We start from the raw sequence: 16,671 nt of genomic DNA, 5'->3' as shown, positions 1-16,671 counted from the left end.
TTATTTGGTTGAGGAGTTGCCTCATCAGACTGCTTTGGTCGTCCATTCTCTGAGCTAGCTGGCCAACTCTCAGACTAAGGTCTGCTTGACTTCGTGGATCGGGAGGAGAGAAGTGTGTGGAGTGTGGAAGCAATGAAGGGAATGCTTGAAGTTGCTCCAGGACCGGGCCTAAGTCGGCGGTGGTAACGAGCCCGCCTTGATGGGAGGTTCCACCATATTCGGCGGCGGTGGCCGGTGCGGTGGTCTCAGCTGGAGGTCCGGTAGGTGGCACGGTGGTGAGAGGTGGTGGTGCCACCATGTCGATAGCGGGATCGTGGGTGGAATGGCTTTGGGCCGTTGCGGATCTAGCCATCACGACAGTTTTGCCTCTCGTCTTCTTGCTTCCAACCATGGTTGTTTGGAAGGCTTCAGTGGATTAGAAAATAGGAGGAACAGATTCCTTGAGCACGCGTTGAGTATAACTCATGCTCTCAATGAAAGCACCAATTTGTGGGAGCAAATTTCCCCTTTCTTCTTTGCCGCCTCTTTCTCCCTGCAAAATAGAACAAATACGGGGACCACACCAGGGGGTGTTGGCCAAAGGCCCTCCGATGCCTAAAATAGTTCAATTGAATCATATAGGAAGCAATAGCTAATATGGTACAAAGATATGTTTATAATATAACCGGGCGGCCGGAGCCTTATGTAAAAGAGAGAAAGAGAGAGAGAAAGAGGAGGTAGCTAAGCTCTCTGAGGGAAGATCTCTACAGAGGTTTTAGCAATAGTTCTGACGTCCTTCATCCTTGTGCATAACCAAGTATTTATAGTGGCCTTGGAGAGGTTGGTGGGGTTGGTGTAGTTGGTGTATTTAGGGATTAGGGATTTAACCGAATCTCTAATTAAGGCGAGGATCAAGCAACCCCCAATTTGATTAGGTAATTCCCAATTAGGTTAGGTAACTCCTAATTAGGTCAAATAATTCCCAAATTGATTGGCCTAATTATTTGACCTAGGATTCAGGTTTAATTTAATTCTCACAGCTACCATTAGAAGGGTGTGAATATAATTATAGAAGATATAAAATTCCAAAAGAATACTCTTCAAAATCTCTAATGTCACTTTAAATCGAAAAAGAATTAAAGTTTTTAATGAGAAAATGTGAAAAAAAAAGTGAGCGATCTTTGAGTGTGACAGTCACATTATCACGTTATGTTACCATTTCACTCATATTATATCATGTTATATCTATCAACCCTAATAAAACTACATAACCATCACACTAAAAATTTCTTTAAAAAATGGACGGAAGAAAAAAAAGAAAGGAGAAATTACACACTGAAAAAAGTTATGTGGTACTGTCAGCATGAAACCTCCATGTGGAAACAAAGAAAAAACAAAAGGAGCCTTGTAATAAACGATGATCCATGTTAGCTGAAGCATAAAATATTGACTAAAAGAAATCTTATGTAATCAGTAGAGTTGATTCTGAAGAGTGAATGTAGATTTTAGGCAGTAAATTCATGGACATCAATAAATTACTCTGGTTTTAGCAACCAAAATGAAATTTTACAAAATTGAGCCGTTGATCACCCACTCTATCCTCTGAAGCACAACCAGAGCAACCAAACCATGCCCAATTTCAAAACCCAGTTGCTGATTTTGATTCTTGTACTTGTACCAATAGTAGCTCTATCAGAACCAGAAGCAGTTGAGGCTTTGCTGCGTCGTCTCGACTCCAAACGGTCGCCTGCTTCAGTTCAAGAAGCTGCAGCTAAAGCTGTTCTCAAAAGATTGCTTCCTACCCATGTAGACAGTTTCGACTTCAAGATTTTCAGCAAAGTACCATCCTTTTTCTCTTTTATTTATTTATTTTTCAATCGTTTAACATTGGATTCTGGTTTTGACTTTCTGTTCTGTTTTATAACTGCTTCATTTCAATTGGGCATTTCTATAATTTACATTACCAGCTTTATATTCAAGATTGTCACCAAGGTAAGTCATATATTTTGTGTTTTAATTTTTGATCAAATTTGGTCTGTACTTCATTTTCTGCTTAATTACTGCTTCTTTCCGACTGGATTTTCTTCAATTATGACGTTTTATCTATATTTTCTGTTTGCTTATCCAGTTTCTTTTCAAATATTCTAGACTGGTTGGATGTTCCTTGATCACATTTCCCATTTCTCTGGCCTTTCCTTGTGATACTCTGTTTGGTTGCTGAGAAAAGGCAGCAAACGAAAACAAGAAGTAGAACGTTTAACTTTAGATGTTTCGTTAAAGGGGGCTAAACATAGTCTTCAAAAAGTTAGTATGTGTATCAGTGTATGCATTGTTCAGTTTATGATCCATCTCTATATGGCGGTACTATATCTTTGCTTGTTGAGAAAAGATAGAAAAATATGAAATTATAAACTAGAGTTTTCATCATTCATGGTTGAAATGACTACTGTAGATATAATAATTTCATCATTTATACGTGTTTGAGGTTGTTTACTTCTATATAGCTACTTGCCCTCCTTTAGACTGCTTTATGTTCTGATGCTTGATTGCCCGCAACTTCTGCTTGGAAATGCAGTCTTGCATATATATATATATATATATATTTTTAATTATTTCTTTTTTGGTCTTCATTCCTTTTATTCATCGTTGACTTCAGTAAAATGTTTGATCTAATAAACATTCTGACTGTTTGAAATTTGTATATCAGGAGGCTTGTGGTGGACAGAGTTGCTTTTTGTTAAACAATAACAACCTGTCAAGCAGACAGGGTCCTGAGATACAGTATGTTGAATATTAGTCTTGCCAAATATAGTAACTTTTTTCTTCTTTTTCAGTTTTAAAATAAACTTTTAGAAAAGTATTACCTACAATGCATTTTCTATAATGTTTCTTTAAATTTTCCTTTACAAATAATATGCTTAGTATTTGCCCATTTTTTATCTTAAAAATTTCTGGTTTATACTGATGTGCTTGCATATGAATTTTAGGCTTATGTTTTGTCTTCAATTTGTTGTAAAACTTGTAACCAACAAAACTTTTGAACTTGGAAAAGTTTAACAATGTAGCTCTTGTCATTCCTTTCTTTGAATTCATAGCAAGGAGGTATTGTGGACAGGTTATACTTGGCTCTCAACATTGTTCTGAACTTGTTCAATATTGATTCAGCGTTGCTTGAAATTTGATTTGATCTTATCTATTTTAAATTTCTTATGAAATTAAAATTTCATCAACCGTTACTTCCTATTCCATAAGAATACATCAGAGCCAATTACAAATGGGATTAACACTTTGTGACTAAACATTTTCATTTTTCACTGGTTCCTTAGCTGTCATATTTTAAATTGGTTGCATTGACAATATGAATCTATTGTTTATCTCCTATTAAGTGTACAAGGATAAATTGATTTCAAGAGCTAGATAGCCTAAAACTCAAAGACTTTAAGATATCAAGCAAGATAAAAGAGAACAGAAAGATAAAAAAAGAGAACGTGATTCTATCATAAATTGTAACTTTTATGAAATGTTTGGTTCGCTTCTAGGATTAAAGGGACCACAGCAGTTGAAATTGCATCTGGACTTCATTGGTATTTGAAGTATTGGTGTGGTGCTCATGTTTCTTGGGACAAGACTGGCGGTGTTCAGGTAGTTTCCATACCGAAACCAGGATCACTGCCTCGTGTAAGAGATGAGGGATTGAAAATTCAACGACCAATCCCATGGAACTATTACCAAAACGTTGTCACATCCAGCTGTGAGTAATGACTCTTTGTATCTTTTTTTCACTTCAATCAGATTGTCTATATATTGTTGTACTGTGGTTTTGGGTCCTTTAGAGTAAAAAAAGGCAGCTGATGCACGAGGCTCCTGCTAATGCAGAGTCTAGGCAGGCAAGACATACGCAGCCATACCCTTGTTTCCAGAGAGGTTGTTTTCATGGCTCAAGCCTCACTGAGTTTGAGAATAAAACCAAAAAAAACAAAACAAAAAAGTGATGAAAAGTGAATTAAGAAACTAAGAAAGTCTACTTAATTTGCATTAAAAATTGACTTCAAATTTAATACTCTAAAATAGGTGATATGTTCTTGGCATTGGAAAATCAATTACCTTATGTGATATTGCAAATTTTTGCAGATTCCTTTGTTTGGTGGGATTGGGAAAGATGGCAGAAAGAAATAGACTGGATGGCTCTTCAGGGGATTAACCTGCCTTTAGCATTCACAGGGCAAGAATCAATTTGGCAGAAAGTTTTCATGGTAAATGATAATTGATCTTACATATATAAAGGCGTTCATCATATTCTAGGCCTCTACATTTTATATCTTGCATCATGTTGCAACTTTTAACAAGTTTTATAACTTGATTATGGGAACACGAGTTTCTTAATTAGCACATGGCTTCTATTTATAAAAAAAAATGTAACGTAAAACCTTGAATATTCAACCCAAGAGACACGAAAGCTTATGTTTGTCTGTTAAGCTACAATGTATTGCACATATGTTCGTTTTGTTCTGTGCTCATAATGTTTTTGCAACACAGCTAGAATACAAAACAGAAGTGAACTCCCAAAACTAATAAGCATTTCTGGTTCTAAGTTTCTGAACATAGCCTTGTATAAGCCCTTGGATGTTTATAATATAATTTCCTATCTGACAGATGCTTCTGTAGCTGAAACAGAGTTTTCTAACTCTATAATGACAGATGTTCTATAGTGGCAGATGATATTTGTGTGATCTCAGAATTAATTTTATCTTCTGTTAAAGTTTTTGCCTTGTCTAAACAATGCACATATGCTTTCCAAGTACATAAACACAATTTTGTCGGCTCATCATTCTTGTCATTAGGCTTAAATACCTTTGACTAGAATATTCTTGTTGTAGGATTTCAATATTAGTAAGGAAGATTTGAATGATTTCTTTGGTGGACCTGCCTTCCTTGCATGGGCTCGCATGGGAAATTTACATGCGTAAGTGGGGCTGATATTAAAATCTGTCATATATATAAGATTCTATTACTCATCGTGTGGATGTTGCTTGTGCACCTCATTGTGTGTTCTTGGTTAAAAGAAGCTGACAGTATTCTTATCACAGGTGGGGCGGGCCTTTATCACAGAATTGGTTAGATCAACAATTGGTTTTGCAGAAACAGATACTAACTAGGATGCTAGAGCTAGGCATGACTCCAGGTGATGAAAGTTCTCTATGGGAAAATAGGAAATTACCCTCAAAGATAATTTTTTTTCAATTGATGCTCTCAACACCAGTGACACACTATTTTACATGTCTCTTTTAAACAAGTATTGTGTTTAAAGAGGTCTATGTACACACAGACCACAAAGTCATTTAGATAATATGGCTGCTCATGTGTAATCTCTTCTTTGCTCCAGTGTTACCATCTTTCTCTGGAAATGTTCCAGCAGCTTTGAAGAAGATATATCCTTCAGCAAATATAACCAGACTTGGAGACTGGTATGCGATGTTTTACTTTACACAAGTGCTATCATGATGTCACTTTATATAGGCCCCAAATTGCATAGCTTTGTGTGACTTGAAGTTCTCTGAATTCCTACAATTACTTCGAATCACATCACATGACATGGTTGGAACAACTAACATCAGGATCTGCATTTCATACAAAACCCTCATTTTGACTTCCATGTTTGAAGTTGGAAAAACTTCCCTTTCTTGATGTACTATATTTTGGAAGAAGATATGCTATATGTTTCTGTTGAGGTTTTCCACTTTTTTTGTTATGATTAGGAACACTGTTAACGGTGATCCTCGTTGGTGCTGTACATACCTTCTTGATCCTTCTGATACTTTATTTGTTGAAATTGGGACGGCTTTTATTAGGCGACAAGTTGAAGGTGTGCTTCATGTCCATTAGCTATAAATTAAAAAATTGCTACAGTTTTTAACCATTAGATTATCAACCAAGATTGTATCGTTTTCTGTAGCATCTTTTAAATATTTAACTTGTTATGCAGGACTGCTCATAGCAGGAAAGAACTATGTCAAAATGTTTACTAAAATTGGCAAAAACACATGTATCTGATCTCCACATAACCTTGTTCATGCATGTTCAGCTTACATATGGACATTATGTAAACTTGTTAGTGTAAGTGTGTATACATGCGGAATTTAGGGTAAAAAACATTTTTGGTCACTAGGTTTAGGCCCGAAAACAATTTTGGTCACCACGATTTCAATTTTCTCAATTTCATCATCGCACTTGAAGTCGTCAGCAATCAAATCCAATTAGTTATTTCCATAAGTTTGCTGCGTGCGTGCAGGGGCATTATTGCCTTTTCGCCCCAGCCCAGCTATCACACTGGAAAACAAAAACTTAATCTTATGTATTTAGCTTAACAAAAAGGGAGGGCAGGTGTATCCTTGTATTTTCTTTTCTTTTCAACTTGTGCATCTCTGGTGACTCAGTAGATCGTCACTAAAAGGCAAACTGTTCAACTTCCAAAAAGCACAAAAACTCACATCTTGCCATTTCTAATTTTAGCACTCTATTGGCATCCAGGATTCGAGAAACTTGGATTTTCTTTTAGAATTTCAGAGTTATTAATATACAATTTCCAATCAACCTTTCAGATAAGACACATACTGTTGCTTTCAAACTTGTTTGAGTTCTCCAAATAAAGCACTTTTTTTTTATATGCTTGATCAAAATTATAATGTTAAAGTTCATTTGTGCATAGATAGATAGTTGCCCATGCAGGATTTGACAGACGTGACCTAAACATGATGTCTCCAGTTTCTTGTTTTATTTTATGTTTGTGTGAAAGTAAGGCACATTGCTTTTAGTATATCGGATTAATGCCTGGTCATAATTATAATTTTTCACGGTTTACATTTCATATTTATCTTTTACAGAATATGGGGATGTGACAGACATCTATAACTGGTAATTTCTCTCTTTTTTTAATTATTTATTTATCTTGGAGTATGCTATATTAAAACATCTCATTTTCCAACTCAAACTACTTTACCTTTTTGCATTTAGTATTTATTCATTTAAAGAAACTAGTGCTGTTGGTAGTTTTCAATGAATTATATGTTTCTTAGTAATGCCTCTTTGGGCACAGCTTCATGGTAAAGGGTAATGCATCTGCTTTTCTGGGGCAAGTTCTAGCTTCAAGCCTAGGCCATATCCCTTGTGCTTTCTGAACCACATTGCCTAACTGTTCTGCAATTTCAGTCCTGTGTTAAGCAGGCCGTTTGTTTCTTTTTTAATCTTTATAACCAGTTGAAACAGAGCTCTTCTTTAACATTTATCTTTCCAAACAAGTGCAAGTCTTCCTTGCATATTATTAGTTTGTTCAAATCTTGCATACTAAGTATGTACATTATACTATGCTTAATGCAGTGATACTTTCAATGAAAATTCTCCACCTACAAATGATCCAGCATATATCTCATCACTTGGAGCTGCTGTGTATAAAGCAATGTCCAAAGGTGATAAGGATGCTGTGTGGTTAATGCAAGTATGTTCCTAACTTCAAACCACTCCTCCCGCTTCCAGCCTACTTAAAATGAATTTAATAGTTTCTATCTTATCCACTCATTACTTAATTAATACTTAATAATCCTATATTGAACGAAAAGACCTGAATGATTTCAATGATGTATGAATTTGGCAACAACTGGTATTCGTCATGTTGATAAATTTGCCTGTCAATTTGCTATACAGTGTTTATTGAAAATTTTGATTCCCTTCTAGGATTTACTCGCCACAGCTGTAATTCAATTGCAAGCTGCACTATCTCCATTTGTTAACATACGCATATATGCATATATATATGTATATATATTTTTCTAACATGACCAATTTATTAGTTACAGACCTTGACAATTCTCAGTTCGCTGTGTATTGAGTTTGTGAACTTTGTATATGAGCAATTTTACTCAGTTATGGATAAAATTATTCAAAGTTGACAGTTATGCCATTTTGTAGGGTTGGCTCTTCTATTCGGACTCCTCTTTTTGGAAACCACCTCAAATGAAAGTAGGCATTTAGATTGTAAATAAAGATACAGATTTTATCATACTATATACACGCAAAAATCCCCATTGTTTATTCCCATTGTTCTTTAACAACTTAAGAACAATGCAGGCTCTTCTACATTCTGTGCCGTTTGGAAAAATGATAGTTCTCGATCTATTTGCGGATGTGAAACCAATATGGAGAACATCATCTCAGTTTTATGGAACTCCTTATATTTGGTAATTGGCTCTTCAATTTGTCAACTGTTATTTACATCTTGATTGAGATGTTTAATCCTCAAGATGCATCTCTCTTAACTCATTTGTTAGCATCCGCTTTTACTTTATGTTTCAACACCTGTAGTCAAAATGTTTCTTACTTGCTCAAATACTAATGTACATTAGGTGTCTCTTGCACAATTTTGGTGGAAACATTGAAATGTATGGCATATTGGATGCGGTTTCTTCAGGTCCAGTTGATGCCCGAACTAGTGAAAATTCTACTATGGTATGCCAGATACCTTGTACACATGTCCTATTACCGTGAAGGACTTCTCTTTTAAAATTATAGTTCAAAGTGCCAGTATCTTGCTATCCACACTCCATAAATAAGACTCTCTGACCAATGTTTTAGTTTTATTTTTATTTTTATAAAATAAGACGGGGAATGAGAATCATATTTGATATTTTTATCTTATAGAAAATTACTTATTTTGAGGCACACTCAAGTAACTTGTCGATATTATAATAGGTTGGTGTTGGCATGTGCATGGAAGGAATTGAGCACAATCCAGTTATTTACGAATTGACGTCTGAAATGGCATTTCGCAGTGAAAAGGTTCAAGTTCAGGTAATTATGAGTTTTTAAATGCTATGCAATAAATCGATTGGTTTTGGATGCTTTTAGTTCCTCTTTTAATTGGGTAAATCTAAATATTAGTTTTTCTATGCTAGTTAGAATAAAGTAGTTTCACATTGGCTATTTGCAACTACAACCTGGAGTCCCAGACGTAGGTGTACACGGTAACAACTCATGTTCACCTACAATCAGCATGCTGCAAGTGCATGATGTAATTAGGATGAGTAAACAGCCTTATGCTGGTTGATGATTGCTGAAATTATTTTCTGTACACATGCAATTAACTCTTTTGTCTTTGCAGGATTGGCTAAAAACCTATTCCCGTAGACGCTATGGTAAAACAGTTCATCAAGTTGAGGCAGCTTGGGAAATTCTTCACCACACAATTTACAATTGTACAGATGGAATTGCTGTGAGTTTTTCGATAAAATTGATCCCGTGCCTATATGACTTTTATTTCCTTAGGAACATAATCTTGGAACACAGGTCAAACTATGAAGGGGATGCATCATTATGCTGCCCTTTGGGAATGGTTATCTCAAGTATTCTGATACTTTTATGGCATCACACAGACTGAGAATGGGGGGTGAGCGGGGGAGCCATGCTTTTATCCATTTATTAGTTATTGGAGAGACGCTATTTTGTCCCCATGTTATCCTTCACTGTTTTACATAAAGTTTTAAATACTGATGTGTTTAAATGATAGAGAGTCTTCCTTTTTCATATCAGTTTTATGTTACCTCAGGTTGTTGCTCGAGAGAGAGGGGGTTTATGGTATAGTTATTGGATAGACGCTATTTTGTCCCCATGTTATCTTTCACTGTTTTATATAAAGTTTTAAATGACTGATGTGTTTGAACTTGGGATTGATGATAGAGATTCTTCCTTTTTCATATTAGTTTTATGTTGCATATGGGTGATGCCCTCAGGTTATGGTTGTTGCTCGAGAACAAAAGTACTATGAATGATATGGACTTTTAACTTGTCGCAGGACCATAACACAGATTTCATAGTCAAATTTCCTGACTGGGATCCATCGTCAAATCCCATATCTAACATTACCAAACAAAACCAGATGCAAATGCTCTTAGCGCTCGATAGAAAGAGAAGAGTTTTACTCCAAGAAACCAGCGCTCATTTGCCTCAGGCACATTTGTGGTATTCTACACAAGAGGTGGTCAATGCTTTACGACTATTCCTCGATGGTGGTAATGATCTTTCTGGAAGCCTAACATATAGGTAAAGGCAAACCTAATAGTTATGTTGTGATATGCTTTCTTTCCATCTGCTGCTCTTATTTCCTGTATGAATCACATGATAACTCTAATTCTTTTGAATGAATCCTTTGTTCCCTGGTCGAAATATTTGTTTTTATTTTGTTCTCCTTAACTTTGTAGCGTGCATGCTAAATTGTAACCAATTTATTTTCACTTTCCTTCCAGAGCTTGTTAAATACAATTTCTTTATCAACTAATCTTTTTGGCAAAGGAACTTAACATATCATGTTCATGATAGGATTTTTCCAAAATAAATAAAGCATTGGATCATTCCTAACTATTCTTAGCACTGCGACAGATATGACTTGGTTGATTTAACACGGCAAGTACTGTCCAAGCTAGCGAACCAAGTATATGTGGATGCAGTGACAGCTTACCAGGGGAGGGATGTGAAAGCATATAGTCTCCATAGTCGAAATTTTGTTCAACTCATAAAGGATATTGATGTACTTCTTGCTTCGGATGATAACTTTTTACTTGGAACCTGGCTCGAAAGTGCAAAAAAGCTGGCAGCTAATCCTACGGAAAGGAGGCAGGTGAGAACAAACTTGCCCCTCTCTGGCCTATTGCTTTTTGGTTATGAGAGTTTTCTTGAGGGTAATATCGCCCCATCTGCAATTAATTTAGACTTAGCAGCATGGTGCAACAACACATTCAAGTATTTTGAGGTCTGCTAAGCTACACATTTTCCTTTTCCCACTTTGAATAAATCTATTTTAGGCTTATGCCTTCTGTATGACCAAGGGGGAAGGGTCACCTTGTCTTTTCTGCTTGGTTTGTCAACATTTTATTGCCCTGCTGAACATCAAGAATTCAGCCCAAGTTGCGCATTTGGAAAGCATGTAGACATAAAGTAATATAAAAATTACTGATAAAAATTCTTTTTCTCTTTTTCAGTATGAGTGGAATGCAAGAACACAGGTGACGATGTGGTTTGACAACACAAAAACCAACCAGAGCAAGCTTCATGATTATGGTACTCTTAATTTCAATGTCACATGATGTAACTTGAAACTTTGTCACATTTTTCTTTTCCCCTCTCTCTCTCTCTCTCTCTCATATGTAACAAAGAAATTTTCCTTGTCACCAGCAAATAAGTTCTGGAGTGGGCTATTGGGAAGCTACTATCTACCACGAGCTTCAACCTATTTTAGTTATTTGTCAAAAAGCTTGAGGGACAATAAGGACTTTGAAGTGGAGGAATGGAGAAAAGAATGGATATCGTTGTCAAACGGTTGGCAAGCAGGTACCGAGCTTTACCCAGTGAAAGCAAAAGGAGATGCTCTTGCCATTTCTAGAGCATTGTATAAGAAATATTTCAGTTGAGAAAAATGGGGTTTTATTATGAGACAGGGAAGGAGTTATGTTGTAAAGTAGCCAAACCCGTCCAGATGTATTCTTTACTCGAAGAGCCCTTCCCTTTGCATGTTGCATCAGTAATGAACTTCTTCTTTTTTGGTAGACATCAATAATAAACTAGGGTCATTGTTTATCTCGAGCATTGATGTAATAGAGGTTATGCAACCATGTAACGATATTAACAGTGGAAATTAGAGGAAGAATGCTAGCATTGATTCGCAAAAGTTGAGGCAAATATATCAAACCACTTACATCAATCAGCACTGGAAAATCTGGAAGAAAAACCTTAATAATAGCAGCTAGCTATTAGCAATTAAGGCTGTGTTTGAGAGTGAATTTTACAGTGCCAAAAGCTGGTTGAAATGTGAAAAGTGCTGTTTGGGGTTATGTGCTTGCCTAGGAAGGAAGCATTCTCATGTTTTTGTAAATAAAGTTTTACTGAATGAAAGCAATTCTTACTCCCGAACTCGACAATTGAACAATTATTGGATCATGAGAAAATGACAGGTGATTCTATGGCTGACACCCAAGAATTGCTTACGGATAACGAAGAATGTCCATTGATGTTCATAGAATCACCCAAAATGAATTGATTACAAGAGATGGGTTTCCCTTTCTATACTTGGTCCCCTTCATATCTCAATTCCTAAATGCTTATTTCACGTTTCCAACAGTGTTCAGGACTTACCTTTGTTTTGTTGAATCTTTACATAAGGGATGACTCTTCACGTATCTCAAAATCTCTAGGAGACAATCAGGTGTTATAAACTGGAGAGTACAGACACTGAAAATTTTCACTATAAAAACGCTACTTGATCAACTTCCAAGGCTGGTGTCGGAAAACTATGAAGCAGTAGAGGAATGATTCTTCTAATAAATGCTTCTCATTTGATATATCCACGGCTCAAATACAATGACTGAATCATACAGATGAAAGAAAATTCTGTACAGAATAGAAAAGTAAAAGCAGAAGAAACCTACCTGAACAAACTGCATGACATCCTTTCCCCTTACCTCAAAATTTCCACAACATATAAAGATGAAAAGTAAATAACCAAGTTCACTAAAGTATTAAGTATTTTTCTACCCTTCAAGTGCCAATCTCTTTGGGGATGCCTCGTATATAATGGGAATGGTACAAAGTTTAACTTTTCTGTACTTCAAAATAGCTCCATTAGTAGAGGGTCACCTGTTGCCATGAATCTTATAAGTTCGATGAAATCTGACTCACTGGAAACGGTCCATGGGTGTATGGCTGGGGCTTGAGCAGAATAAATGTTTGAAGAGTTGCTGGATGATGTCTCTGGCTTATAAATCATTGTATTGAGCACAGAGTCATATTTATGAGGTAAATCCATTGCCATGAAAAACAGGGGAACTGCTACCTTATTATGGATTTCAAATTTTCCCACAAGTCCTACAAGATCTACAAAGTCCCCAACAAATTGTCGAGGAATATAGAACACCTCAGAGCTGCATATACTGAGACCCTGCTCCCTTGTGCTACTCTCCTTGTAACTGACCTGTAAATGAACTGGCATAGTGCTGACAACTTTCTTTACCATGTCTGCTTGTTTTGAAAACCATTCGGAGTCTTTACCATAGATTGAGGCTGTAGTCCAAGACCGATGAACCTGGAAGAGATAGGGAATGAACGAATCAGTCGGTGTTTGTCTAAAATACAGGGTGTTGTACTTGGGAATTTGCATTACCTTGTCAGTGATCCACAGCTTAGTCTTGTCTGCTTGCAGTAAATTCCAGTAGTTGAGAATGGTATTGTCCTGCAGGAACAAGAACCCTTCCGCACTGGTAAACCTGTCAAATATTTTGGGAAGATACCTGCATGTCATTTCAGAATTGTAAGGACAGCATAATACACATTAAAAATGATGAAAATTAAAGTAAAGGCGGTGTTCAAATTGCTAACGATTTACCATATTACAAGATCGCCTACAATTACAACCTGAATAAGTTGGTGCATAGGATGTAACTTTGACTTTGAGTCATTTCCAAGTCAATGATTAAAAAGAGACTGACTATTCTAAGAATTTGAATAGGTTTCTTTTCCTCAATTCTTATCAAGTATATTGTTTAAAAAAAAAAAAAATAGATATCAAGTATAATGTTGATTCCTAAACTAACTAAAAAGCTATAGTTCTATATCAAATGGATGTTCCGATGCAGATTAAATTGAATAAACCAGAAGAAACAAGACAACAGGGAGGGCCAATCAGATAAATCTTAGCAGAAGACAACCCAAAATCCAAAAAGCATCATCAGATCTAATAAAGACACAGATATCCGTACGCACACGCAAAGAAAATAACCAATGCAATCTGGTCTTGCCAAAAGAAAAACCCACGAATGTGTGGAAGTTGGCATTGACAACAAAGAAACCACGAACATTATCAACAACTTACTTATATACTTGGTCCAGAGTAGCTTGCTCCACAGCTAAATCTGTTTTAGCACCGTCCGACAAAATCACCACACTTTTAAATACCCTGCCATAAAGCAATCTCCACTCCAACGCAGTCCGCTCCACTGGCCCACCGACAAACATGATCAAAACAACATTGCCAAAAAACTTCCTCCAGCGAATCAAATTCCCTATCTCATAATTTACTGTCTCTGATTCCTTAACCCCAAGATGCACAGAAGGTAGTTTTTGGGGAATAAATTCCTTCCGGTCTGCAAGACCAATGGCTGTTCTCGGCTGATCCAACTTTATGGCCTTCTGCTTTGGCTGAATATACCCGACAGCAACCAGGTCTTGAAGCCAAGCTGCAGTGAACTTCACCTCCTTCTCAGTCCAAAACCCTTCTTTCGCCATCAAATAACTCAATTCCAAAATTTTCTCAAATAAATTAATCTTAGTAGATCTCCAAGTAACCAAGAACTTAATTAATCGACCCACATTTATGTGAAGATCCTTCTCTTCCATAAATGGGTATGACTCAATCTTATCATATCTATAAATAGTTGGAGGATAAACAACAACAAAACCACCAATCTCCCACAATAGTCTTTGTGCCCAATAACCCCTCAATACATCAGAAGCCATTGTACTAACCGAAACAGGAAGCATCAAAGACCAAAATGCATTAGAATGAAACAATGCATTAAAAGAATTCAGTGGCACCATCATACCTTGTGGTAAAGCAACTTTTGGAGCATGCTCATCAAACCTTATGTCAAATGCTTCCGAACCTGACCTCCTTGTGAAGTAAAAAACTGAATCAACATCTGGTAAGCCATTAGATATACCCTGTTGAATGTACTGCAATCCTCCAAATACTTCACTATAGAACTCCTCATGCCCAACTTCACCTACATTTTCTAAAGGCAATCCCCTAGGCCAAATTGACCGTTGCCCGAAATGAATGTATGGATTCACAACTGTTCTATTCGGATTTTCATTACTATACTGCAAAAGTTTCTCTTGCATTACATCCACATTTGACAATTTCAGATCAAAGTGCTCACCAAGATCACCATCAATCACGTCGCCACGATCATCAGCGTCGTATATCATTTTCGCACCGTGTTGGATAGCGAAAAGGTACCCAACAGTCTTCCTTACATAAGAATCATAAGGAAGGTAGTCCAAAATTCGAAAATCCAATTTGGCCTGGTCATCCATTGACAAATATATCACTCCCTTGAGACTCCAATCCACTGGGGTCCTTGAATTCCCAATTGCAAGGACTTGCCATCCCTTGAGTTTGACCAGTTTTCGAAGTGAATCAGAAGGATAATCCGAAACAGAGACCACAACCCATCTATCTGATCCGAAAGAAGCGTAATTGGAGGACTTATCTGAAATGGGTTTGATTGACTTGAAGCTAAGTTTGGGGAATTCAATGGGTTTGGGGATCTTGAGGTGGGATTTGTTGAAACAGAGGAAGGTTGAGGGAGAGTCATTGGCATTGTAGAGGAAGAAGAGGGCAGCAATGGTGAGGGTTAGGAATGAAATGGTAGTGATCTTGAACAGATTAAAGGAGACCCATTTGGGGAAAGTGAAGATTTTGGACTGAGGGAAGTGACTTTCTGTGAGAAGGGGTTGCTGGGGTTTGGAGGGTTTTGGGGTAGAGCGGTCTTGGACCAACATTTGGATCCAAAACTGCTCTGCTTTAAAATCAAAATCAAACTAGAAAAGGGTTTCAAATCCCTCGGCTTTAGGTTTGTGATGATTGATGGGTTTGAATTGAAGAGTTTGATCAATGTGTGTTCTAAAAACTCAGAGAGCTCAATTCAATACTGAGCTGTCTCTGTGCTCTCTACTTTGCCACTTGTACTATATACTTCAGTCTACACTCCTCGTCACTGAGAATTCTTTTTTTTTTTTTTTTTTTTTCTTCTTCCGTTTTTGGGTAAGCCACCGACACAACAAGGTACGACCATTTAGAGAATCTCACGCTCTCGGTCAAGAAATCAAATATTCAAAAGAAGAATAGGCAAGACTTGCAAGAAGGGTAATAGGTTGCTGAGTCCTTCGTTACCCCATTTCGTCAGTAAGTTAACGATTTTACTAATCAAATTGATGGCATTTGGGAATGGGGATACATAAATAAAGCACATAGAGCATATTAACTCAGTTTAAAAATGTAAAGGATAAAGTGATATTTTCAGTAAAACACAAAGGCACATCAATAATTACGCTAAAATACAAATATTGGAAGAAAATGGTTATTGACTGAAATGGTCCCTTAACTTTTACTCCAGTTTCATTTTGATCCATCAACTAAAATTTTCATATCAATAGTCCTCCAACTATCTATTTAGTATCAAAATGGTCCTACCATCAAATTCTATTAATTTTGCTATTAAATTTAGAATAAAATCGTTCACATGTTAGAAGCTCCCTCAAATTAGAACCCTAGCTCCATATGTGGAAGGGTGGGCTTCATGAGTGGCCGTGGGTGTGATGGAAGGAAAATATATATTATTCTTCTATCAAAACCAACCAACCCCTGTGAAATTGAAATATCAATAAAACAGATTTTTTACCCCAAATTTTTTTACAACAGACTTTTTTTTTTTTTTTTTTTTTTTTTTGTGATGCAAGGGTGGTGTGGACTTGGTCTGAGAGAGAGAGAGAGAGAGGTCATAGTGCATGGTGGGGTTTTGGAATGAAGAGGAATGATGATAATTTGGGTAGGGGTTGGCCGAAAGAGGGGTGGGGTGGTTGGTGATGGCATTGGCG

The 16,671-nt window shown here is 36.7% G+C and overlaps 2 protein-coding genes across 2 annotated transcripts; one reads left to right on the top strand and one right to left on the bottom strand.

Moving 5' to 3' along the window:
* On the top strand, nucleotides 1,247-11,689 carry LOC18786791 (alpha-N-acetylglucosaminidase). Its single transcript, XM_007218861.2, has 19 exons — nucleotides 1,247-1,818; nucleotides 2,687-2,760; nucleotides 3,519-3,730; nucleotides 4,111-4,232; nucleotides 4,857-4,942; nucleotides 5,067-5,161; nucleotides 5,363-5,444; nucleotides 5,736-5,842; nucleotides 6,861-6,891; nucleotides 7,354-7,471; nucleotides 7,942-7,992; nucleotides 8,101-8,210; nucleotides 8,376-8,478; nucleotides 8,722-8,820; nucleotides 9,131-9,241; nucleotides 9,821-10,068; nucleotides 10,405-10,642; nucleotides 11,004-11,082; nucleotides 11,197-11,689. Exons 1-19 carry the CDS (start codon nucleotides 1,609-1,611, stop codon nucleotides 11,430-11,432), a joined length of 2,412 nt encoding a protein of 803 aa, XP_007218923.1. The 5' UTR covers nucleotides 1,247-1,608; the 3' UTR covers nucleotides 11,433-11,689.
* Nucleotides 12,322-15,793, bottom strand: LOC18785582 (probable glycosyltransferase STELLO1). Its single transcript, XM_007220181.2, has 3 exons — nucleotides 13,886-15,793; nucleotides 13,178-13,304; nucleotides 12,322-13,099 (listed from the first exon to the last, which is right to left on the bottom strand). The coding sequence occupies exons 1-3, from the start codon at nucleotides 15,574-15,576 to the stop codon at nucleotides 12,626-12,628; spliced, it is 2,292 nt and encodes a 763-aa protein (XP_007220243.2). The 5' UTR covers nucleotides 15,577-15,793; the 3' UTR covers nucleotides 12,322-12,625.

The sequence above is a fragment of the Prunus persica genome, chromosome G2 (genome assembly GCF_000346465.2).
Source record: "Prunus persica cultivar Lovell chromosome G2, Prunus_persica_NCBIv2, whole genome shotgun sequence".
NCBI classification, from domain to species: domain Eukaryota; kingdom Viridiplantae; phylum Streptophyta; class Magnoliopsida; order Rosales; family Rosaceae; genus Prunus; species Prunus persica.
The sequence above is the reverse complement of the archived record's forward strand: the minus strand, read 5'-3'. Positions and strand labels throughout refer to the sequence as shown.

Excerpts from the sequence above, each read along its gene's own strand:
- LOC18786791 (XM_007218861.2), top strand. The coding sequence starts at position 1,609 with ATGCCCAATTTCAAAACCCAGTTGCTGATTTTGATTCTTGTACTTGTA. Across the intron at positions 1,819-2,686 it reads ACTTCAAGATTTTCAGCAAA|GAGGCTTGTGGTGGACAGAG; the intron begins GTACCATCCTTT and ends TTTGTATATCAG. Across the intron at positions 8,821-9,130 it reads GTGAAAAGGTTCAAGTTCAG|GATTGGCTAAAAACCTATTC; the intron begins GTAATTATGAGT and ends TTGTCTTTGCAG.
- LOC18785582 (XM_007220181.2), bottom strand. The coding sequence starts at position 15,576 with ATGTTGGTCCAAGACCGCTCTACCCCAAAACCCTCCAAACCCCAGCAA. Across the intron at positions 13,305-13,885 it reads ACTCTGGACCAAGTATATAA|GTATCTTCCCAAAATATTTG; the intron begins GTAAGTTGTTGA and ends AATGACATGCAG. Across the intron at positions 13,100-13,177 it reads AGCTGTGGATCACTGACAAG|GTTCATCGGTCTTGGACTAC; the intron begins GTAATGCAAATT and ends TATCTCTTCCAG.